This window comes from Orycteropus afer, unplaced genomic scaffold (assembly GCF_000298275.1).
Source record: "Orycteropus afer afer isolate SDZICR_OR568_19922 unplaced genomic scaffold, OryAfe1.0 scaffold00252, whole genome shotgun sequence".
NCBI lineage: Eukaryota > Metazoa > Chordata > Mammalia > Tubulidentata > Orycteropodidae > Orycteropus > Orycteropus afer.
The window spans coordinates 5,199,551-5,224,962 of record NW_006921839.1 but is presented as its reverse complement, the minus strand read 5'-3'; the positions used below and the strand labels follow the sequence as shown (position 1 = coordinate 5,224,962).

The 25,412-nt window shown below is 36.9% G+C and overlaps 1 protein-coding gene across 1 annotated transcript in view; it reads right to left on the bottom strand.

The window, feature by feature from the left end:
* LOC103204547 (cytochrome P450 7B1) overlaps positions 1-25,055 on the bottom strand; it is a 48,385-nt gene extending 23,330 nt beyond the window's left edge. Inside the window, exons 1-5 of the mRNA XM_007949745.1 lie at positions 25,022-25,055; positions 21,638-21,698; positions 15,352-15,488; positions 6,043-6,633; positions 5,393-5,599 (exon numbers count right to left, since the gene is read on the bottom strand). Coding sequence (XP_007947936.1) covers positions 5,393-5,599; positions 6,043-6,633; positions 15,352-15,488; positions 21,638-21,698; positions 25,022-25,055 — 1,030 coding nt within the window. The remainder of the gene's footprint in view (positions 1-5,392; positions 5,600-6,042; positions 6,634-15,351; positions 15,489-21,637; positions 21,699-25,021) is intronic.
* Positions 25,056-25,412: the final 357 nt, after the last annotated feature.

Sequence of the window (25,412 nt, the reverse complement as noted above, 5' to 3'; positions counted from 1 at the left end):
CTCCAGGAATTGATGGAATACCCGTTAAGATGTTTCAACAAATGGATGCTTCACTGGAGGTACTCACATGGCTATTCCAAGAGATTTGGAAGACAACTACCTGGCCAACTGACTGGAAGAGATCCATATTTGGACCCATTTCAAAGAAAGGTGATCGAACAGAATGTGGAAATTGGCAAACAATATCATTAATATCACATGCAAGTAAAATCTTACTGAAGATACTTCAAAAATGGTTGCAGCAGTATATTGACAGAGAACTTGAAAGGTGCAAGCTGGATTCAGGAGAGGATGTGGAATGAGGGATATCATTGCTGATGTCAGATGGATCTTGGCTGAAAGCAGAGAATACCAGTAGTGCCTAAGGCACTTGACAGCTAATCAGAAGTCTGGCGGTTCAAACCCACCAGCCACTCCTCAGAAGGAAGATTGGGTGATCTAACCACCTCAGAAACCCAAGGAGGGGTCACTATGAGTTGGATCTGACTCGATAGCTGTGAGTTTTAGGGTTTTTTTTTTTGTGTGTGTTTTATTGACTATAGGAAAGCATTTGATTTTGTGGATCATAACAAATTATGGATGACACTGAAAAGAATGGGAATTTCAGAACACTTGATTGTGCTCATCAGTAACCTGTGCATAGACCACGAGGCTGTTGTTTGAACAGAACAAGGAAACACTGCATAATTTAAAATCACGAAGGGAGTGCATCAGGATTGTATCCTTTCACCATACTTATTCAATCTGTATGCTGAGCAAATAATCTGAGAAGTGGGACTATGTGAAGAAGAATGTGGGATCAGGATTGGAGGAAGACTCATTAACAACCTGCGACACGCCTATGACACAATTTTGCTTGCTGGAAGTGAGGATGACTTGAAGCACTTACTGATGAAGACTGAACATTGAAGTCTACAGTATGGATTACACCTCAATATAAAGAAAACAAAAATTCTCATAACTTGACCAATAAGCAGCATCACAATAAATAGAGAAAAGATTGAAGTTGTCAAAGACTTCATAATACTTGGTTCTACAATCAACATCAATGGAAGCAGCAGTCAAGACATCAGACAATGTATTGCACTGGGCAAATCTGCTTCAAGAGACCTTTTTCAAATGCTGAAGAGCAAAGATTTCTCCTTGAAGACAGGTGTGCCTAACCCAAGCCATGGTATTTTCAATCGCTACATAAACATGTGAGAGCTGGACAATAAACAAGGAAGACAGAAGAAGAGGTGATGCTTTTGAGTTGTCATGCTGGTGACGACTACTGAAAGTACCATGGATTACTAAAAAAGAACTAACAAATCTGTCCTGGAAGAAGTGCAGTCAGAATGCTCCTTGGAAGCAAGAATGGCCAGACTTTCTATCACCTACTTTGGTCATGTTATCAGAAGGGACCATTCTTTGGAGAAGGACATCATGTTTGGTCAAGTAGAGGGTCAACAAAAAAGGGGAAAGCCCTCAATAAGATGGATTGACACAGTGGCTGTATCAGTGGGTTCAGGTATGGCAAGGATTGTGAGGCTTGCACTGGACCAAGCTGTGTTTCATTCTGTTGTACATAAGGTCACTATGTACCAGGGACAACTCGAGGGCACCAAACAGCATAACAACAACACACTTCCCTGAATTTGTTATGTACCTCTTTGTGTAAGACACTCCCTCTACCTCCAGCTAGACTTTCCAAACATAAAGTAGAATTTACATCTCTTATATATCCCTATTAGAAGATGATTTTGTTGATCCTTACTAGTTGTTTGAATTACATAAATTTTGAATTTTTCAAATAAGAAGTTGTTTTATAATGCTGAATAAACTATTTCAAAATAACACTGACAATTGTGACAAATACTAATGTAAGATGTTAATAAAGGAAACTGTGTGTGGGGTATATGGGAACATTCTTTGCTATCTTTGTAACTTCCATAAATCTAAAACTATTCTAAAATAAAATGTTTATCTTTATTAAAAATTACAATTTTGAACGCTTCCTCTCCTTGCATCTTTTTTCTTATCTCCTCTCTGAATCATCTTTCCTTTCCTCACTTTTGAAACCTGTGGTTCTTAATCCTACTCCCCACCCCTGGCTGTCTCCTTCTGGAAAAACTGAAGAATTATTAACTCTGCTCTTAGAGTTTCTCAAAGGTCATTCTACCAGCTCTTCTTTCTATTGGGATTCAGGCCCAAGTAACAGTTTTCTGCACCTATTGCACTTATTTATTCTTTAAGTGAAGTTCATTTTAAATTTTTATTTAAATTTAATAGTACAGACTTTTACAAAACACTAATTGTTGATACAAAATTTTAGTGAAGTCATGATAAGTAGAATCTTATGTAATGGCTACAGAATTACTTAAAGCATAAAGTTGTATTTTCTTTATCAAAAAGAAAAGAGAAAAACGATTTTAAAGAAAGAGCCTCAAGAGCATTGGGGAAAAGCACAAATCTATCAAAACCTGCTATAACATGACTGCACAGGACTACTTAAACAGGCATGATATTTAAAACCCCAATCTATGCTACACATTTTCACTTTTGCTGACATTAAGTGTGTATTGATACTAGAGAAAATTTGATACATGTGAGGGTTATAGGATCTGGCCATGATGTCAGTAACATATCAATGAGGATTTACATCACTATAAACCTCTGCTCTATTGTGCTCTATGTCTGTGAGCACTCCGAACAAGAGAAATCATTTCTGTTCAGGAATAGGATACTTTTGTCATTCTAACTTTCTTTTTCAAACGTGCTTCATAATCTAGTGTGGTGACATGCAAAATTCTCTCTATTGGGGGAAAAAAAAAAACCAAAACCCTCCTTTTCCATTGCTATTGTACCAATATAAAAATTCTCCTTCCTGGAAAACATGCATCATTCATTTCATCAACATGATCTTTTTCCTTATAATAATAAAATTCAAAATATCTTTATGTTTTATATAAAAATCTTTCCTTAAAGAGATGAGATGGGTAGGTATGTATACTCACATACATGCAACCTTCACATGTATTAAACTTTAAATATTGAAAGGTATTTAAGTTTTGCTTTTCTAAATATAGTGCATGTTCTTTTGATATAGAGTAACAGTCACGGTTGAACCATGACTAGATGTAGAGGTTATCTGTTATGTCATTGTTACAACATTTGCCTCAGCTACATAAGACATTCTACCTTGGGAATAAAATGATACACACTATTTGTAGAAAATAATCATTGGCTCCATTATTTTAAGTACTCAGAATAAACAGTACTGGCCTCTGCTGGTTACTGACATAGTGATGATCAGGGATCCATCTTCAAAGGCTGCAAAGGGACTCCTTTTATCCAGAGGCATTTAAAGCTACTTGGGAATTTTGTTGCTGTTGTTTATCTGTTGACAGTGACAGTTATCATTTGATGAAGTTGCCAATGATGAAAGTCTCTAGCTGTAACTATGGACTTAAATGGATCCAAATTATAGCCCTAAAATTTGCCATTTTTCAGACTAAATCAATTGAAATATTTTTAATATTACAATTTAAAAAGAATCTTATCTTTCATTAACTAGGGGTTGAGAGTAAGAAGAGAGTTGATAAATTTCAGCTAAATTTTTAAGAGTAATAACTGAACACAACATATATTCTTTGAAGTTTATTTGTATTATTATCTCATATGAATCATCTGTTTCATAAACTGCAATTGAGATTACTTGACTACCTGGCAAATACAACCTAGATCTTCATAGAAATTATAAATGTTCTACCCAAAAAGTACTGTGTATCCAAGTAAAGACATTTATACAAAATTTTAAATCTTGTGTATTTGTTACCTAACAATTCTACAAAGAAAAATAGTGTATTTGTAATTTAATAATGTTGGGATTATATTCTCCCTCTAAGACGGTAGTGTAGTGCCTAAGGCACTTGACTGCTAACCAGAAGACTGGCGGTTCAAACCCACCAGCCACACCTTAGAAGGAAGATGGGGCAATCTACTTCCTTAGTGATACTGCCTCAGAAACCCAAGGAGGGGTTGCTATTAGTCTGGTCCTACTCGACGGAACACAACAACAACAACAACAACAACAAGCTAATATAAACATCCTTTGAAAATGTATGCTAAAGATAGAAAACTACAGGAATGTTTTCTACCTTTTCTGATAGACTCAACAAGCGAGTTGGCTATCAGTACAACCCAAGCTTCCTTCTGATTGTCTCTAAAGGGTCTTAGTCTGACCAATGGAAATAATCCCTAGAATACTCAGGCCATTATTTTCAATGGCAATTGGTGGTCAATACTGATTAAGACCAGTAAAGTTCTTTTGCTCCCAGATGTTTACATCAAGAACCTGGATTACACTACAAATTTAAAAGACAGAAAAGAAATTGAAGACCCCCAGAGGCTAAAATACCTCCAGTGCTAAAGGAGTGAAGACACAGAGATACACAGAGACTTACTCTTGCATTTGTCCAAAAGGGCTTAGAATATTGAATCCTAAAGGACACCACTGTATAAAATTGCCAATACAGAAGGAATAGAGAATAACTCATTGATATTGAATATAATTTTGGGAGTAAGAGTTTATCTACCATAGCGTGGTGAAGAGTCCTATTGATGCCAGTAAGCGGGGATTCAATCTATTGAGATCAAAACCTCCTGTCACTACCTGTAGTAGGTGTCTGTAAAAAGTAGAAAAACAACTTACCAACCTCAAATATATTTGAAATAGTGACCATGTATATCTCATGAGCTAGTGAATATTTTATAAAGTGTCAACATTGCCTATGTAATAGGTTGTATTTTTTGTACTTGTTGCTTTTTCTTTTCCCTCTCTCCCTCCTTTCTTTTCTTCCTTCCTTCCTACTTTCCTTCCTTGAAGGGGTTTATATCATGAACTTCCAGTAGAAAGCATTTTTCACTACATTTTGGAGAGGCATACACTCCAAGCTATATAAAATGTTCTAATCTGTGCTTGAAGGTACTACCATTTTAGGGAGTAATAAGTACATTTTGTGTACAGGTTGCCTTTCTGAAATACTTTCTTTTTCAATTATCAAATACCTTTCTTGTCAAGATAGTGCAGCAGTGTTTGGAAAGCATTAGCACACCAACAGATGCTCAGAATCAAATGACTTAATAGGCATAAACTTTTTTTTTCAAATAATTGCAAAACTTCAGTTTAGCCTTTTGCATACCTTGCATAGCTAATTACCTAGGCCTTCATGTTTACATGCAATGAGAATATCTACAGCTATAAACTACATAATTTATAATTGATGTAAATGGGTGTTATTATGTCAATTAGGCAGCTGTGTCCTCTACCTCTTGGTAAATAGCTATGAGTGATAAACTGAGTTTGCAGAGAGGTACCTTCACTTCTTTGTAACAGACAAAAATAAATTACCTAGGTAGACCAGGCTGTCCAATTGTTCTCTGGTGAAGTTGATGAAAAATCCAGACTCTTTCTTTTGACCTGTTGACTGCAGCAAACGGTCAATTTCGTCACGCACTGCTGCCATAGCTTCTGGGTGCCACAGAAGATAATACATTGCCCAGAACAGGGCTGGAATAGAGTTTGCCAAAGAGGCCCAGAAAACGCCTAAATGATGTGCTGGGAGAAAATAAGTGAAAAGGAAGATTAATAGCATTTATTACACTGATTAGATTTGCAGTGTGCTAATTAAAAGATGTTAGGACACAGACCCAGCCAAGGATCAGTGCATGCTAATGAGGACCAATAGGCTTCTGAAGTCTAATTTTCTGCTTAATGAGAATAGTTTAAAATGTAATGTGTGGGGGGACGGAAAGTTGGGGGGTGAGATAAGATGAGTAAATGCAGCTTACTTATACTCTTTCTCATTATTCCCATTAAGTATCTTGTTTTACAACCTCAGCAAAAAAAAAAAAAAAAATCAATTATCAGAGTAAAACATTTTATCATTAGCCAATTAGAAAGAGCATAAAATGTTCAAGGTCGCCATTTTGTCTTTTTATTTCAAAGGTCTATAGTAAATTATTTTATTTTAGACAAGTACTCATTCAGAAGTTTCTTACCTCCTATTTCTAGGTCATCAGGCTCATAGTACTGCTCCAGGATATCTTGCCTCATTTGAAAAAATTTTGACTGTCTTTGCATCTTAGCTAAGTTTTCTTTTGTAAAGTTGTTTATCATTTTCTTCCGCGTAGACTTGGTATCTCCTAGGAGCTCAATGGGTATGCCTGATGCTAAATATATGAATTTTTCATCAAATTTAATATAATTATCTCTTAGCTCACTAAAAAGTTTTTCCCTATCGGCAACAAGGAGTTTTCCATGCAGAGTTGTAAATGAGATCTCAAACATTACTGAGGTGCAGAATGTCAACAAATGTACTGTGTCCCAATTTCTGGCTTTTAATAATTTAGATTCAAAAACGTGAGTTATATCCTGTGCCATGGTTTCAATAAGTACATCCAAAGATTTGCCTTGCAAATGCTGATAGCAGAGTTGAAGGTCATGGGACAGCTTTTGATTGCCTGACAGCATTTTGATGGAAAATATATGGCGTGATAATTTATCTTTGTATGTTTTGAAGCTTAATTGTTTGGGATTTTTGGTCACTAACTGGAACTGGAAAGGGTCCAGGATAAATGTTACGTACTTCCCTAAAAGAAATAAATATATGATAATGTGAGTTCATTTAGTAGCAAAACAAAACCAAGTACCTGAAATTTGAAAATATTTGAATGAAGATTAGAAAGAACTTAACATCAATAAAGGCACAAAATTTAATAAAAATCTATTTCACTTAAGATCCAGAACATGTTTCCTTTTAAAACAGAAGAAGGTGGGAAAACTCTATAAACTTAAATATCCTTAAAAAGTTTAATACAACAATTTTTATTTTAACTGCAATACCCTATCATTTGAAATATCTTTAAATATTATCAGTACCCATTGACTGAAACGATTCATATATCTCCCCCACTCCAATAAAACAAACAATAAAAAGAGAAACAAAACCAAGGTGGTAAGATGCCATTCTATTACTTACGTTTATACTTTATAGTTTTTTCATACTTGGTATCACTTTAGCATTGATCAGATGTACTAATTTTAACACAAATATATGAAGATGCATTATGTACCCGGTACTCACAAGTAAATAGTTAATTTAGGATTAATTAACTATATATTACAAGTGCTAGCATTTTCACTTTTATATATGAAAAAAATAGTGGCTTAGGGAGATTTAATAGCATATTCAAGGTTACACAGCTGATTTGTGATTGAAATTGGATTCCAAACTAGAAACCTTTCCTTCAACATTTACTGAGATCTAGACACTCAGTTGGACTCTTTCCTTTTTGAGATATAAAGATGGAAACAAATTGTTCTCTCAGTAGAAACAGTGATGTAGCAGAGGTGTGAAGGGAAGCAGAAAAAGAGTATATCTCATTCTTCCGGGAAACACTGACAACAATCTTTGAAGAGGTGTCATTTTGTCTCCTCCACATATTGGGAGCTCTGGTAGTGTAGTGCCTAAGGCACTTGACTGCTAACCAGAAGGCTGGCGGTTCAAACCCACCAGCCACTCCTCGGAAGGAAGATGGGGCAATCTACTTCCATAGTGATACTGCCTTGGAAACCCAAGGAGGGGTCGCTATGACTCAGGTCTGACTCGACAGCACATAACAACAACAACAACAACAATATATCAGCATTGCCCAATCTCACCTAATTAAAAGACTCAGGGTGTTGGTTAAAAATACATTTTCCTGAATGATCCTGATTTATAAGGCATGGAAGTGGGATCACACACATCTATTTGTGACAAGGGCTTCCAATGATTCTCATGAGGCACATTAAGGTAGATCATACCAGACCCGTTTCTCAGAGCTAGCAAGAAACAAAGAGATTGCCTCATTCAACTTCTGTATTTGTCAGTTGAGAAAGCTAAAGAAGGTCAAGAGGGGTTAAGGGCCAAGGAAGAACACACATTTAAGACAATAAACAATTAGGCGTTAAAGTTTATAGAATCATTTAAACTTTCCTCTTCACCTCATCATTTCCCTTGGGGTATGTGTATGTATGAAACTTTCTTAGATGAAAAACTTCTCACTTGTTATGTACGGTAACTCAAAATCCATTAAAGAAATTGAATTCAATTTTTTGTAGCGCTCAGGATAGCATTTTGTGTAGTTTTCAGCTGAATCCTGGAAGCAGAATAAATGTAAAGATTTTCCTTAACAACTTTAAAAATAATTTAAGTGTTTAATATATATGAAAGTACATGTACTATAAAATTCTCCTAAGAATGAGTCTTATGACTCAACTTTTATTCACTCCATTGTCCTTTGATGCATTTAATGAGGCAGCTAAGTCTGGGCAGGAGGCTGAAACGAGAAGAGGCTACCAGTCAGATACCAAAGCTGTCATTTATAAAGTAAACTGGATTTTGTTTTTTTTTTCCTTTCTGGGGAGCTCAAAAAGGAATCAACTGGATTTGGGCATATTTTAAGACATTGCTTTACCAAAGAAACTTAATTAAATAAAATTACCAGCATCTGCTAGACAAATAATTGAAAAAACAAAAAAAGTCAATTCATTTATTTTGCAAAAGATATAATTTTAGGCAAACCTGTGTATTTTCACAGGTGGTGATTCATACGTCTTTTCTTGCACTAAATGAAAGGATTTGGATAGATATCTTTAGGGTTATTTTAAATTATTCACTTAAAAATCAAAATGTCTATAACAGATTCAGTTTGTAAAACACACAGTCTTCAAGAATATTTTGAATTTTTTCCTACCAATTTTCCACAGCAGTCCAAATATAAGTGAAAAGTCAAAAACATATTCAGCTATAGTGGCATAAGCTACATGTCATTGGGTCAATTGAAATAGAAGCTGTGTGGATATGAAAGTTTGTGTTTTGTCTACAATTCATTATAAATTCCCTCTCTCTCTCTCACTCTCCTCTTTTGTTATTTTCCTCTCTTTCTTCTCTCTCACTGTCTCTCTCTCTCCTTGGGAATGAGGAGATTGGAAGAATCCATGACATGAATTTCAAATCAAAGGTATATTGAGGAAATAGGCTGCTTAGTTGGTAGAAATGATTGAGTCAGTAGCTGAAAGGTTGGTGGTTCAAACCCATACAGAGGTGCAGGTGAGACAGGCATGGCAATCTGCTTCTGAAAGATGACAGCCTTGGAAACCCTAAGGAGCAGTTCTATTCTGCACACTTGGGGTCTCCATGAACACGAATTGACTTGACAGCAGCTAACAATAACACGGATGAAAAAAGTCGACTGTGAAGAAACTGATTCTAGTCAGCACCTAGTATTAATAAACCGTTGTTAAAACAAGAATTTGTGTGTGCATAGGTTTTTAAAAAATCACTATAGATTATTTTATTGCAATTTGTAGATATAATTTTCTCTTCCCAAGGTTCTTTTCTCTCTAGGATATTTGCACTATCTCATCCTTATTTTAATTTCTTTCAACATCAAGTCACTGTGTTTTCCCTACTATCTTTCTGTTTGAGATGCAGATTTTTTTCCAAGTAGACACTTTGATTTTTTGGATTTTACTTTTCAAGTGAGTTTGGAAGTACTAATAACCCTGGAGATGTTAACTGGCTTTCCAACTTCTAATCTTCAGTGTAAACAATTTAAGCTAAGTTTTTCAAAATTAATATTAATTTGAACCATCTGTCCACCATCTGCTAATGTGAGATGCGAAATCAAGAGCTTCTTTGTGATCTTTAATCAGACAGTTAGGGAAACACATATACATTCATAAAATGAATTTAAATTTCCTTAACAAAAGAAATCTGGGAAGTTATTCTGGAGGTCAGGTATTGTCAGGGTAGAGTCAACTTTTCTTAGAATGTGATTTTATGTAGATAAATGCTACATGTCAACAGTTACATTGTGTAGTTCACAACAATCACTAGGTAGATGCAATATCTTTTGCCATATTTTGAAAAAAGAAAAGAATGTTGTCAACAGTTCATACAAAACAAATATTGACGTAAAGAAGTTCAGAGTTTGTGCTTGTTTAAAATGCAAATATCAAAATGTAGCCCACTTCTGAAAAAATATATAAAATTATCCTTCTGAATAGTATGTTTATTTGAAGTGGGGTCAAAATTTTTAACATCTCCCTTGCTAAATTCTTATTCATTTTTAGGAACTGATTGGGCCTAAGATACGAACATTAGTATTGCTATATAACTTTAGATAATTCTTTACTAACTCAAATGCCTTTTCATTTATGTTAAAATTAATTCTTATAGGAAGGTGAAGTTATGTGATGTGAAATGTGTCAGTAAATTTTTTTTTTAAATAAATCTTTAGCTTGATGTCTTAAATACAGGAAGTGGACATCTAGATCATTACAAATTGAATTTTGAATTTTCATTTCAGAAATGTAGTGCTGTATAGAGACATAGTCATGAGAATTCAGGACAAGTATTTGACTGGAATAAAAAATGCACTGTTAACAAAAATGAGACAAATGTGAATTTTAAAGAAATTTGCCATAATTACTGGGTTTCAAAGTCTGCATATAGTTGATTCTTCAATACATTTTTCTTTTTTTAATCTGAAGCTGATAATTTTTTAAACCTGAAGTTGGAGGAGTGGAATATAAAACAACATTTTATTTTATTGAAGCTGACCACATTTACACAGTCCCCTTCTTATTAGGGAGATTTCACTGAGCTGTTGACAATGATGTACAGTGGAGCTTCTCTGGGGTGACGTTCAGGGAAATCATTGACATTGCACCACCACACAAAACCAATTAGAGAACTATTTTCTGCGACAGGTCACGAATTTACGTGGTTTCTCATGAAAAGATGTACCTTTTAATTTCTTTATTAAAGTGACATCTGTGTCCCTTGAGACTTTTCATGATGACAATCATTTGCTCATCATGCAAGAAAATACATTCACTGAAATCAATGGTGGGACAAGGGCAGAGGACTCTGTTCCTTGTTTCACATTTTCCAAATGAACTACTTTGCAAACTGATCATTAGAACCATATATATTAGCAGGATTTGTTGCCAGGAATTTATTCAATGTCTAATAGGAGGCAAAAGGGAAGTAGTACATATTCAAATGTGATTGTCTACTGTTGAGTTCAAAAACTTAACCATGGTCAAATTATTTAGACATTAGAGATTCAGCAAGCATCTCAGTATCTAAGATTAAGTTATCAAGTGTCAGGATAAATTGATTGTTTTTGAAAAGTGAATAAAATTATTTGAATCTGCACCACGTTTCTGCTTAATCATCTTAGGTTATATTTGTATAATGTACTAAAAAGGAAAAGTGAAAATTTCAATAATTTGTTGTATCTATTCATGAAAACGTAAAAAGTTTAATTTTTTAATATATATATTTTTAAGCTAAGAGTATAGTTTTGGCATTACAAAGCCAAAAACTCATTTAAAATTGCGGCACCAGCTATTGTCTTTATCTGTATGACAGTATTTCATCAGTTCTAATGTGTTAGGAATTTACTCATCAAATATTTATTGTGCATCAACCAGTGCTAAATTCTGAACTATATACTGGCAACACAGGAGCTAACAGAATAATGCACATAGATAGATGAGGGAATTAGCCATAAATTCACAAGTTATTAAATGTTGTGACAGACATGATACTAGGAGTACTGGGAGCCTAGAGAGGAGATACCAAACATAGTGTCAGGAAGGGAGATGGCCAGGGAAGGATTTGGGGAGGAAGTTATACTTGACCATGATGTTGAAGGATGAGCCCATGTCAGCAAGCAAGAACAACATTCCAGCACAAAGAGCAGCAAGAGAAAATCTGGAGGCATAAAAGCACTTGCAATGTGAGGGAGGAATTTCAAACAATTTGGTGCATTAATGGTGCAATGAGTGCAAGGTAAGAGACTAAGCTAGAGAGGTGGGATCTTGGGGAGCTATGTAAGGATTAGGTTACAAACGTCATTTCCTTTATTTCTAAGATTCATGACTTTTGTTTTGCTTTGTTTTTAGATTTCAATTGTTCTGAAACCAGAGTGCATTCAATTATTGTTGAGAGAAATTTAGCAGCTGTCAGGCAGAAGAATATGTTGTGGTAAAATGAATATTACCTGTTCATGTGAGAATCAATTATCTTATTAAATATCACCCAGTTTAAGTTATCTGTATTTTCCCCCCAAAATACTCTATCAAAGAGGATCCTTGGTGAGGCAGTGGTTAAGCAATGGGCTGCTAAGCAAACTGTCAGCTGTTGGAACCCACAAGCCACTCCATAGGAGAAAGAAAGAAAAAAAGAATGAAAATTGCAAACTAGACAGAGTATGTAGGAAAAGTTAAGCATGTTTATAAACATGTTATACAAATATGCAAATACGTATACATGTGTGTATATATATCTCTTAATATATACATATATATGCATATACTCCTATAGAAAAATAAAAGAAGATATCTGTGTAAGAGGAATGAAGAATGGAATACCAATCCAGAGAGGGACAGAAGAAAGGTCATGGGGCAGATAAATAGATTGTCTTCAACATTCTTTGAAATTGGAGCAAAGGTGGTAAGGATCATTGTGAGATGTGAGTACCTTTGGTAGATATGTTGGAGTCTAAGTGAGATCTAAGTGTATTTTATTGACTATGCAAAGGCATTCAACTGTGTGGATCACAACAAATTATAGATAACATTGAGAAGAATGGGAATTCTAGAACACTTAATTGCACACTCATGTGGAAGCCGTACACAGACCAAGAGGCAGCTGTTCAAACAAGAACAGAACAAAGGAATACTGGTGGTTTATAATCGTGAAAGCTGTGCATCAGGGTTGTACCCTTTCACCATACTTATTCAATCTGTATGCTGAGCAAATAATCTGAGAACCTGGACTACATGAAGAAGAATGTGGCATCAGGATTGGAGGAAGACTCATCAACAACCTGTGATGTGCAGATGACACAACCTCACTTGCTGAAAGTGAAAAGGACTTAAAGTAGTTACTGATGAAGATCAAAGACTACAGCCTTCAGTATGGGTGACATTTTAACATAAAGAAAACAAAAATCCTCACAATGGGGCAAATAAGCAAATTCAAATTCATTGTCAATGAGTCGATTTTGACTCATAGTGATCCCTATTGGGTTTCCAAGGCTGTAAATCTTTATGGAAGCAGACTGCCGCATCTTTCTTCCATGGAGCAGCTGATGGGTTCAAACACTGACCTTCTGGTTAGCAACCAAATCCTTAACCAAATCCTTAAATGTAGTGACATCATCAGAGCTCCTAGACCAATAAGCAACATTATGATAAATGGAGAAAAGATTGATGTTGTCAAGGATCTCATTTTACTTGGATTCACCATCAACACCCATGAAAGCATTAGTCAAGAGATTTATTGCATTGAGCAAATCTGCTGCAAAAGATTTCTTTAAAGTGTTAAAAAGCAAAGATGCCACTTTGAAGACTAAGGTGGGCCTGATCCAACCATGGTGTTCTGAGTCACCTCATATGGTGGCATAGTGCCTAAGGCATTTGACTGCTAACTAGATGGCTGGTGGTTCAAATCCACCAGCCAGTCCTCAGAAGGAAGATTGGGCAATCTACTTCTGTAGAGATACTGCCTCAGAAACCCAAGGAGGGGTAGCTATGAGTTGGATACAACTCGACAGCAGTGAGTTTGGTTTTTTATATGCCTGCAAGAGCTGGACAATAAATAAGGAATATTGAAGAAGAATTGATGTCTTTGAATTATGGTGTTGATGGAGAATATTGACTATAATTTGGACTACCAGAAAAATGTCTTAGAAGAAGTATAGCCAGAATGCTTCTTAGTGAGGATGGTGAAACTTCATCTCATGTACTTTGGACATGTTATCAGGAGGGACCAGTCACTAGAGAAAGAAATCATGCTTGGTAGAGGGTCAGTGTAAAAGAGGAAGACCCTCACTGAGATGGACTGACATAGTCACTGCAACAGTGGACTCAAACATAGCAAAGATTGTGAAGATGGTGCAGTGTCAGCAGTGTTTCCAGGCAGTGTTTCACTCTGTTGTACATAGGGTTGATATTAGTCAGAACCAACTAGATGGCACTTAATAAAAACAATAAGTGAGATCATATTTGATGTCTTCAATTTTCTCATGAAGAAAGAAAGGAAGGTGAACTGGTTTTCCAGAGCCCAGACTCACTTTCTGCTACTCCATTGTGCACTCAGCCAGAAGCCATTGGGCAAGGAAGTGTGGATGATCTAGTCCTGAGAGCCTCCCATGGCATGGATGGGACAAGGGAAGAAGAAAATGGAGAATAAGTAGCCTTAGGGGAAAGCTGGTATGAGAGATTGTGTGCAAAGACAGCCATGATAAGTTCTTCCTTTCCTATACATGGTCCTCTTGGTGACTGCCACTCTTTCTTGCAAGAGGCAGAGCCTATTCCCTATCCTTGCATCTGGGCTAGTCATATGGTTTGTTTTGGCCCGTAACCTGGCTGGAGTGAGGCTTTGGAATATCTGAGCTTAGGCCTCAAGAAGCCTTACACCTTTTCTGTTCAGCCTCTTGAAACACTTACTACTAAGGTAGCCTTCTTGAGAATGAAAGACCATGTGTGCAAGGTTGCCCAGCCAAACATATGATGAAGCCATCTTGAATCATTCAGCCCCTATCAAGCCATCTGATGACTGAAGCCACATAAAAGACTCCATGCAAGACCAATTTTTGTTCTAAGCAATTAAATTTTTTTTGGGGGAGGGGGTTTGTTTTATAGCAATGGACACTGATACCGCTGGATAGCATGAAGTTCAAAGGAGGGTGAGCTAAGAACATTCTGGCTTCTCTCTGCCCTCTTGTCCGTGATGCTTGGAGTGTGTAGTCATCTTGCTATTATTTTTGAGGGGGCTGATGGAAGGGATAACAGTTTAAAGTATAATCAACTTTTTAAAATTAAAAATATGCTATAGTTTATTGTTTATAGTTATATAAAAATCATTGAATAAGACAACTGAACATGAAATAAATAGAATAGGTGGTGGCAGCAGAGTGGGCCTCCCCAATACCCTCAAACCAAAACCAAACTCACTGCCATCAAGTCAACTCCAACTCATAGTGACCCCCTTGGGGTTTCTGAGGTCATAAATCTTTACAGAACTAGATTGCCTAGTCTTCCTTCCATGGAGTGGCTGGGAGAGTCTAATTTTTTTTTTTTTTAATATGAGAATTCCTGAGCTGAAAAACATGTTTCATTTGTATTAGCTCTACAAATAAAATAATAATTACAAATATCCCATGTTTTGCCTAGAGAAAATATAAAGACATTAAAGAATAGGTAATACATGACATATTTAAGAAACATATAGAAGTGTTTCTTACCCCCAAAGAGAACAGTGAAACTATCACCATGTTTCTTTTGAAGAGTTTTTATAAAAGCCAAGGGAGCTTTTTGGAAGTTCCAGATCTGTCCGAAATAAGGAAGCCAGCCTTTTATTAATGGGGGCTCGCCAGGTCTCCTGTGAAGAAAAAAAGATAAAAGAAGAAAATATGGAATCACATTTATTTTAATAAATGTGGGTTATTTATCAAGTCCATTGTTGTGGTTGTGTGCTGTCGAGTCGATTCTAACTTATAGCGACCATATAGCCAGAGTAGAAGGGTTTCCTAGGCTGAAATCTTTATACTAGCAGATCACCAGTCTTTTCTCCCATGGAATGGCTAGTAGGTTCCAACTGCCAACCTTTCAGTTAGCAGTCAAGCACTTAATAATTGCACCACAGGAAGCTTATAAATGGATTGGACAAATTGCACAGCTTCTTTCAATTCTCTTATTCCATGAGTCTTATATAACCATACACATGCATTTATTGAGCTTCTCCAGTATGTGTGGCTCTGGGGTGGACAGTTCAATTCATAACTTTCAGTAAGCAATTTTTTTCAAAACTTGAATGGCTGCCTGACCAGTTTAATCACATCTGTTCTATTTATTTTGTGTTCAATATCCTAACATCACTAGTAGTCACCTGTAGATGTAATGGGAATATATAAAAAAAAATGTAAAAACAGTTACTGTTGAGTAAATTCCAACTCATTGAGACCCTAATGTGTGCAGAGTAGAAATATACTACATAGGGTTTACAGATCTTTCTTCCAAAGTGCTTCTAAGTGGGTTTGAATCACCAATCTTGGTAAGTAGTCAAATGCTTTACTATTTGCACCACCCAGAACTTTGTGATGGGCTTATTAATGGTTTATCTATGAAGGTCAATCAACTTGTTGTTATAATTTATTTAGTGAAATTAACAGTTTGGTATAATATTGATAGAAAAAAACAATGGGTAAGCTGACTGATTTTTTTTTTCTTTCTCACAAGTTGTATGTTATAAATGCTGCTTGGTAAATAGTATCAGTGAGATCTAACTCAGCTTCAAACAATAATTTGTGGTTGCCAGTTGTGTGAGAATGGCCAGACTTCATCTCTTCTACTCTGGTCATGTTGTAAGAAGTGACCATTCTCTGGAGAAGGATATCATGCTTGGTAAACTGGAGGGTTAACAGAAAAGGGGAAGGCCCTCAACAAGATAGATTGACACAGTGGCTACAATGATGGGCTCAAGTATAGCAAGGATTGTGAGGCTGGCACAGGACTGGGCAGTGTTTTGTTCTGCTGTACATAGGGTCGCTATGAGTCGGAGACAACTGGATGGCACCTAACAATAACAACAACTGTGCGCTCAGTACTGGGATACAGAACAAGTGAAACCTAACTTCTAGTCAAGTTGTTTGTTGGAAACCCTGTAAACAACAAATTTCAATTACTGATTTTTTTTTTTTCCATTAGCATGATTTTTTAAGTGTCAGCCCTTTGTTGTAGAGATTCCAAAGCATGGTGACCCATGCATGTCAGAGTACAACTGTGCTCCACTGGGTTTTCCATGGCTGATTTTTTGGAAGTTTGTCTCCAGACCTTTCTTTCTAGGCACTTTTGGGTGGACTCAAACGAACTTCAAACTTTTGGTTTGCATGAGAAGGCATTAATCATTCATACTACCCAGGGACTCTTTTTATATATGTAGATACAGCCCAAGTAGCCCTATCTTATTTTAATTCTTGACCCTTACACTGCTATTTAGGTAGCCCCATAAATAAGTGTTTAAAATCCAAAGAATTCTTCAATTATATGCTTATACATACATTAAAGGTATAGGGAGATGATACATTATGGGATTTGAAACTCCTTATGTGTACTTAAATTAAATGGAAGGGTGTGTTCCTTGGGATGTGCATATTGTAGTAAATTATTCATTGTGCTTTTTTTTTTTTAACTGAATAGATTCATCAAAGAGCTTAGAACTAGGTTGCAGTTTGGCAACTTTAGTTCAATCTTCATTTTCATTGCTAAGGAAGGAATCTTAAAGCTGAGAGATCAACAACTTTTCCTAAGGTCAAGAAGCTACTTAATGAAAAGCTGTGCACTGCCTCTGTGCCCCAGAGCTGCACTCTGCCCCATTTAAGAATCTTTATCAGTCCACCTGTGGACCTAGTAAGAAGCACAGGCAGAGGTGCACAGTGAACTAATAGATGCATTCAGTAAATACTGTGTGGTTGAGGCATAGGGCTGTTCTTGCGCTCTGGGTATTAGATACTGGATACTTCAGATGACAAAATAAAGCCTTCTGTTATCAGATACCAATTAGGAATTACATAATTAGAAGGGGACAGTAAATAATGCAGAAAAAATCTTTCTATGTTCTATGATATATGTTTTAATAAAGGAGCCCTGGTGGGGTAGTAGTTAAGTGCTAGCCTGTTAACCCAAAGGTCAGTGCTTTGAACCCACCAGCCTCTCCACAGTAGAAAGGCATATATATGTGTATTTTTTTTTCTGTAAAGATTTACAGACTTGGAAACCCTATGGGGCAGTTCTACTCTGTCCCATAAGGTTACTATGAGTTAGAATTTGACACAGTGGCAATGGGTCTTATGGGATGTTTTAATATATTCTTTTACTTAATGAATTTTTTTTCACTCAAACTGCAAATAAATAAAAGTATTTGTTAACTTTTACCAATAATTTGACACCACTATTTCCAACATAGGAGCTCTGGTAGCGTAGTGCCTAAGGCACTTCACTGCTAACCGGAAGGCTGGCAGTTCAAACCCACCAGCCACTCCTCTGAAGGAAGATGAAGCAATCTACTTCCATAGTGATACTGCCTCGGCAACCCAAGGAGGGGATTGCTATGAGTCGGGTCCGACTCAACGGCACATAACAACAACAACAACAGGAACAACAACAATATTTCCAATATATGAACCAGCTCATAAAACACTACCAGGAATTTAAAAAATCGAGTTTCTTTCTACATTCTACAATCCCAGCAAAATTACACTTCAAAATGTCTTCCTCATCATTTATTTGGTGGACTCAATCTGATTTAAAGTGAAAAACCCAAAGCTATTTTATCCTAGAAGAGATTAAACCAAATATTCAAAAGAACTCTGAATCTCTGTCCCATCTGTGGAGATGACTTATACTACATGCAGTACAATCCATTTTGATTAATCACAATATCTTACTAGCTCAGATCTCATCTGAAATCAAGATTATGATCACACTTAGCATGGCCTTTTAGGTAGCTAGATTAACCCTATCAAAAGCTTTTATTTTGCCATAACCCAAAATGTCTGAAATAAACTTAAAAAATAAACATTAGCTCTTCCATGGAGAAAACACAGATCAAAACAAAATAAATCAGAGCTGTGATAGAGGAATAGGATATAGAGGTCAAGACCTTGCTTTCCCTTTTTAGAAAACAAGTTGTTTTTACAACAATTCACAAAAAGTATGCTGATGCCTAAATACCTACACTTAAGAAACACTGCATAGAAATGTGTATGTTACTCCTCATGCTTTTTCTCCATTATTTTCTTGAATGCAGTCTTTAGCAATGGAGACTCACTTATTTAAGAAATATAAAAACCTAGCAAGAAAACCTTGTAACAGTTAATTTTATATCCAATGATTAAACAAGAAGAGACTGCACATATGATTGTAGGGGTGGATCCTCAAGTTAGAAACTGCCCTAGCCCACATGCTACCTACCTAACAATGACCCCTTCAAAATTTCTAAATGATTTAGTTCAGTATTTTTCTTTTCAAAATATTAACTGTTTTCCTTGGTCTATTTTTACCCTGGTTTAATGTTGCTTGAACACTGCATTGTGACAAAGATTTAGAAAGGCTTTTTGTCATATTCTAAATTAATGCAACTAATTTCACCCTCTACGCTCTGTCATTCGGTCAAAAGCTGTATTCTTCATGGGTTTCCACGGGGGTAGATGTGTGGAAGGAGCTCAGAAATCCAAGCAAATATCAGCGTAACGTTCAGAATTAGGGTAGCACATAAGAAAGTCATTTTATTTTTACAAAGAAGGAAGGTTATCATTCCTTACAGCTGTGTTTATTTCAGCAGCAATAAGCGTAACACTATTAAATATCATGTTATAACTGTGCACATTTTCAGGAAAAAATATAGTGCTAGTTCAACTTATGACCCATCAAAGACTGTAACAGAAAGCCGTTTTCACTGGTGTACTTGTTAAAATCATTTGCGGAGGAAAGACATCACCATAATGATCTGTACAGGCCTTTGACACTTAGCATAGCATAATTAATGACTGATCTCATTTTTGTTCCGTGACTTCAAGAATGAAATGTCCACTGTCCACTATCGAGGGAGGGAACAGGATTTTTCAGGTTTGTTCAGGACAATCAACTTCCAAAGCCTAAAAGTACCTAAAGCAATGATAGGCAATAATGAAAAACTCCATGGCCAATAAAACCAGAAAAACCAGTTGATACCCAGTGGATCTTAACATGAACTAACATGATTTGTCTCATTGTGTCTCTTAGAAATGTATCCTTTAAAAAAAAAAAAAGTTACTGTGGATATATGTGTGTATATACATGTGAGTGTATATATACATGTGTGTGTGTGTATATGTGTATGTGTGTGTATCTTTACCTTTTTAACCATTTTTAAGTGTTTAATTCTGTGACATTATGTTCACCATATTGTGTTAATATCACCACTATTTCCAAAAGTTTTACATCACCCTAAACAGAAACTCTGTCCCCTTTAAGCAATATCTCTCTTCTCTCCACTGATCCCAGCCATTGGTAAGCACAAATAAAGTTTTATCTCTATGCATTTATTTCAGATATTTCACATAAGTGGAATTATACAATTTTTGCCCTTTTGCATCTGACTTATTTCACTGAGCATATTTTCAAGGTCCATCCATGTAATAGCATGTATCAGAACCTCATTTCTCTTTAGAGCATAATAATATTCCATTGTGCACATAAATTGAATTTTGTTTATCCATTCGCCTGTTGATGGACACTTAGGTTGTTTCCACTTTTTGGCTATTGTGAATACATACTGCTGCAGTGAGCACTGCTGTACAAGTATCTGTTTGAGTCCTTGCTTTTAAGGTGGCTAGAGTATATATAAACCTATGTATGGAGCTGTGTTAGCATAGTGCCTAAGGCACTGGACTGCTAACCAGAGGGCTGGCGGTTTAAACCCACCAGCCACTCCTTGGAAGGAAGGTTGGGCAATCTACTTCTGTAGCGATACTGCCTCGGAAACCCAAGGAGGGATCGTTATGAGTCAGATCTGACTCAACGGCAGTGAGTATATCTATAAAACCAAAAAAAAAAAAAACAACCAAACTCACTGCCATCGAGTCGATTTGACTCATAGTGACCTCTCCTTGAGTTTCTGAAGTGGTATCTCTATGGTAGTAGATTGCCCAATCTTCCTTCTGAGGAGTGGCTGGTGGTTGAATGGCCAGCCTTCTGGTTAGCAGTCAAATGCCTTAGGCACTACGCCACCAGAGTGTCTATATATATATATATTTGTTGTTGTTATGTGCCATGGAGTCGGACTGATTCATAGTGACTCCTCCTTGGGTTTCCGAGGCAGTATCACTACGGAAGTAGATTGCCCCATCTTCCTTCTGAGGAGTGGCTGGTGAGTTTGAACCGCCAGCCTTCTGGTTAGTAATCAAGTGCCTTAGGCACTATGCTACCAGAACTCCTATATGTGTGTGTGTGTATATATATAATTCCTCATACACACACACACACACACATATGAGGAATTGCTGGGTCATACAGTAATTCTAAGTTTAACTTTTTGAGGAACTGCTAAACTTTTTTCCACAGTAGCTGCACCATTTTACAATTCTGCTAACTATGCATGAGGATACAATTGTATTGTCTAAATACTGTAAGCCCTCACTCTTTCTTGATTCCAATGGGGATAGAAAGGATATCTGAAAATGTTACTACAGCACTTGGTAGTTGAGAATGGGTGCTTGTCAGGACATTGAGGAGAAGATGCCTCCCTGCAGGGATGGTAGATCTGAAAGCTACTGAGGAGTGGGTGGAGCATGTGGCTGAGTCTTGGTGCAACTGCTGCCTCAGTAAGAGTCAAGGTGGGGCAAAGGAAGCCCCGAGCTACCATCTATCATTTTTCTGGAAACCAGATGGGAGTTGCAACCAAGTGAGGTCCCTTCAAGGTATGGCTGCCAGGGTAGGACCACACCCAAAGACCTAGCAGAGGAGGCACCAGGGAAGCCATGGCGGACCAACATGGACATTTGTACAAGACACACTATTAACATAAACAAAGAAGAAAGACTCTTAAAATTTACTTAACATTTATTCAAGAGACTAAATTTTAAACTACAAGTGGCTGAAGTACTTTTCATTAGAAACAGTCAATGTTTGCTGCCATCAGCAAAATAGGGGCTCATGAGAAGTACGAGTTCCATTATAGAGACAAAATGTTACATTTCTGCACATCTGACTGATATTGTGAAATTGTAAATCTGATACCCTATCTAGGGTAGTGTTTCTTCACTTATAAGTGAGAATAATATCAACCCTAGAGGCTCATTGTGACACTGAGAGAGTATTTGAAAGTACCTGGTACCTAGAGTGGAATTCTTTTTGCTCCATGAATGTTTTGTAAGCAGTTGTGCAAGTGGTTTTGCTCAAGCACACTCTGCCTGAACTGGTTCATTTCTCAACTCTTCCTGCTCATCTCTACCTTTCATGGAGTTGCTCAAGTTTGAAGGAGCTCTCCATCCTCTGAATCACTGGCTAAATGAAATTGCTCAATGCCCTGATATGCATGTACTAGATACTTTCAGGGGAGCAGAGAAAAAGACTACTGAAAAACTGACTTTCTCAGGGAGACAACTCTTTTTGTTTAAAAGCACAATTCCATTGCATGTGGGTTCTTATTAAGATGGGGTCTGGTAGGCATGATGTGGTCTAAGAGATATAGTGAAGAAGAATTTGAGGATTTTGGCAGAAAAGGACATGAGAAAAGAGGAAAGAAAGTAGAATAAAGGGACACAAAAGAATGAGGCAGCAAAGTGGTGAGATAAGAGGACAGTGAAAGGACCAACGGATGCTCCCAGATCATTTCTGGCTGATAAACTGTTTGCTCTCCTGGAGGTCACATGACCTTTTCTGTCTCAAAACGTTCAGTAAAAGATTCTTACAGAATCTTATGTCAGTGATAGTTGAGAAAGCAGAGGTTAGGACAGTGTCTAGCTGAGGGACACCCCATAAGAGGTGGACAGAATGGGGCAAAGAGAGCAGGTGCAAGAGGAAAAATGTAGAGGATAGAATAAGAATTCAACAGAACATGGAGCTCTGAACACTGGCTCATCATCCTACTTTGTAAATAATCTTGTAGGCATGAGAAAGGACCTTGGACCTCCCACTGCAGGTGAGCTGGAGGTTTCGGACACAGTATATAAAGTAATCCTTTAAACAAAAGTATTTTATGTCAAAGCATTTGGAGAACTTGAATAATACAGGGAGCTGCTACCTTGGACTAAACTCTAAAAACAACTCAAAAACAGTAACCAGTAAGAGGAATTCCAACCAAGGTCTATTCCTTTATATAACTCTCTGAATTCTCCCAATTTGGTACCATGCAAAATGCATGACTGCAATAAAGGTTTATTGTTTAAGAAAGAAAATAAAAATCTATATGAGGTTACAGAAACTGTCTGATTTTACCATTTTAATTGGTGACTAAGGACCTATTAACCAATTATCAACTTCTCAAGAAAAATTAAGAGGGGAAATAAACTAACATAAAATATCAATTTGTCTATATAACAATGATCAGAGAAACAACCAAACTTAGCAGAATGAACTTAGCAGAATGATCAGATGAAAATGGCAGCTCTATTTGTGTGGTAGAAAGATATTTAGGACTGCATCTGTGTGTGCTTACACTTCACGGAAGCAAGACTGGGCAATCTACTTCCATAAAGATTTACCACCTCAGAAACACAATGAGGGTTGCTATTTGTTGGAATTGACTCAATGGCAGTGGGTTTGGTTTTGTTTGGGTTTAGTGGGAGATGCTCTCCAGTGCATGAGTCAGCCATACTAATTCATTATCTAATCATAGTTTATCCAAGTAAAGAGAATTCTTTGCTTTAGAAGGGCACAAGGGGAAGTACTGGTCTAGGGGGAGAATTCTCACTCCATGTGGAAGACCTGGGTTTTATTCTTGGCAATGCACTTCATGCATAGCCACTACCTGTCTGTCAGTGGAGGCCAGCATGTTGCCATGATGCTGGAGAGGTTTCAGCAGAGCTTCTAGACTAAGACAGATAAGGAAGAAAGGCCTGGAATTCTATTTGCAAAAATTAGCCAATGAAAATCATATGGATCACAATGGTCCAATCCTGTTGTACATTGGGTCTTCATGAGTAGAGACCAATGCGGCTATAGCTAACAACAACAAAGAAGGGCACACAATCCTAAACAATACAAATGATCATTATTTCTGGGTGGTGAGATTATGGAGGTTTAGTCACTAGTATCTCTTAATTTTTGTATGATATGAACATACTGCTTTTTGACAAGTACTGCTCAGTTATTTTGTAGAACATCCCTCAGTGTCGGTTTGTCCCAGATTGAGGTTATATGTTTTTTGCAAGAATCTCACAGAAGCATTGTGTCTTTTTCAGTGCATGGTTGTTTTTGTAGTAAAATATATATATATATACATATATATGTTAAAGATGAAAGCCAAGTACAGAAGACATTGTCTTCTAAAAAGTAATTCACAGCAAAAAAAATACCCTATATCAATGAATATCAATGAATCAAAAGCTGATTCTAAAAAGGAGCTCCACCTTCCCAAGGCAGTTGAGTGGAGGAACAGCCTGAGCTTCCCCATAAGGAGTAGCATAACCCATTCCACCAGCACTAAGAAAATGAAGGGTGGGCACTGAGGTCAGATGCTCTAATTGTACAGAGTATGGACACACAGTGTTGCCTGGGGACACCTCATTACTTTCACAGGGTCCAGGCAGCATGGTAATGAGGGAGGCAGAGTCGGGAAGGGTGCTCTTCACAGCTGGGGGTGCAGCTGCCAGACATGTGACAACTGAGCCCTGAATGGCTCTTCAAGGTTCCACTGGGAAGAAGAAGCTCCATCACACAGAGCATAATGTCTCCACCTTTACAAAACGCCAGTGCATCTCATGTGTACAGTGAGTGCACAGGTTAATTTCCCCCCCCTTGCATATGATAAATCATATATTCTTCAGGACCCTTGTTTCATATGTTGAACATAGTAATCTGCTTAATATCTGTTTACTGCAAGAATCAGGCATACTGTAATCCTTTTTCAAAATGAACATTAATCCAAACTCTGCCTAAAACAACTATACAATTCATTACCATAAGTAATCTCCATTGTACCCTGAGCTTAACCTTCATTTTCCCCCCAGTCCTATAAGCTTGTAAATCCACTGATGGTATGTGATTGGCAGTTGGTGTTCACACAACCTCTACCTTACAAAGAATAAATGAAAAATCCCTGGATGAAAACATCTCTTTCTAAGCTATCAGTGATTCAACTCTCTGCTCTCTGGTAACTTTTGCACCATTCTAGAAAGGGATGTTAACTTTGTAGGTCATAAATCATCCCTTTACCCTCGAAAAGTTTTGGCTTTATCAAGATGGCCATTGACCTAAAACTTGACTTAATTCCCTGGCAGCAAATACATTCACTGTTCAAGCACTTTTATCAAAGCATTAAATGTAATGGTAATGTAAAAGCAGGCAGCGCTGAATGGTCACAAATTCCTCCATGTGGGTTTGTCCTCCATTATGAGCATAAAATCAGAGCAAAACCACCATGAACACCCTAGATAAGTCTTCACACCCTAGAGCATAACTCTTCCAAGTGTATTCCAGTTGAGTCTTTGGATGTCACTTCATCTATGTGATTGTGGGATCTGAATAAAGCTTTGTCTGTACAATGTGTCTTGTAAACTGGATTTCATTAGCAGATTTATACTAATGCCTTGATCAAATGAGAGAT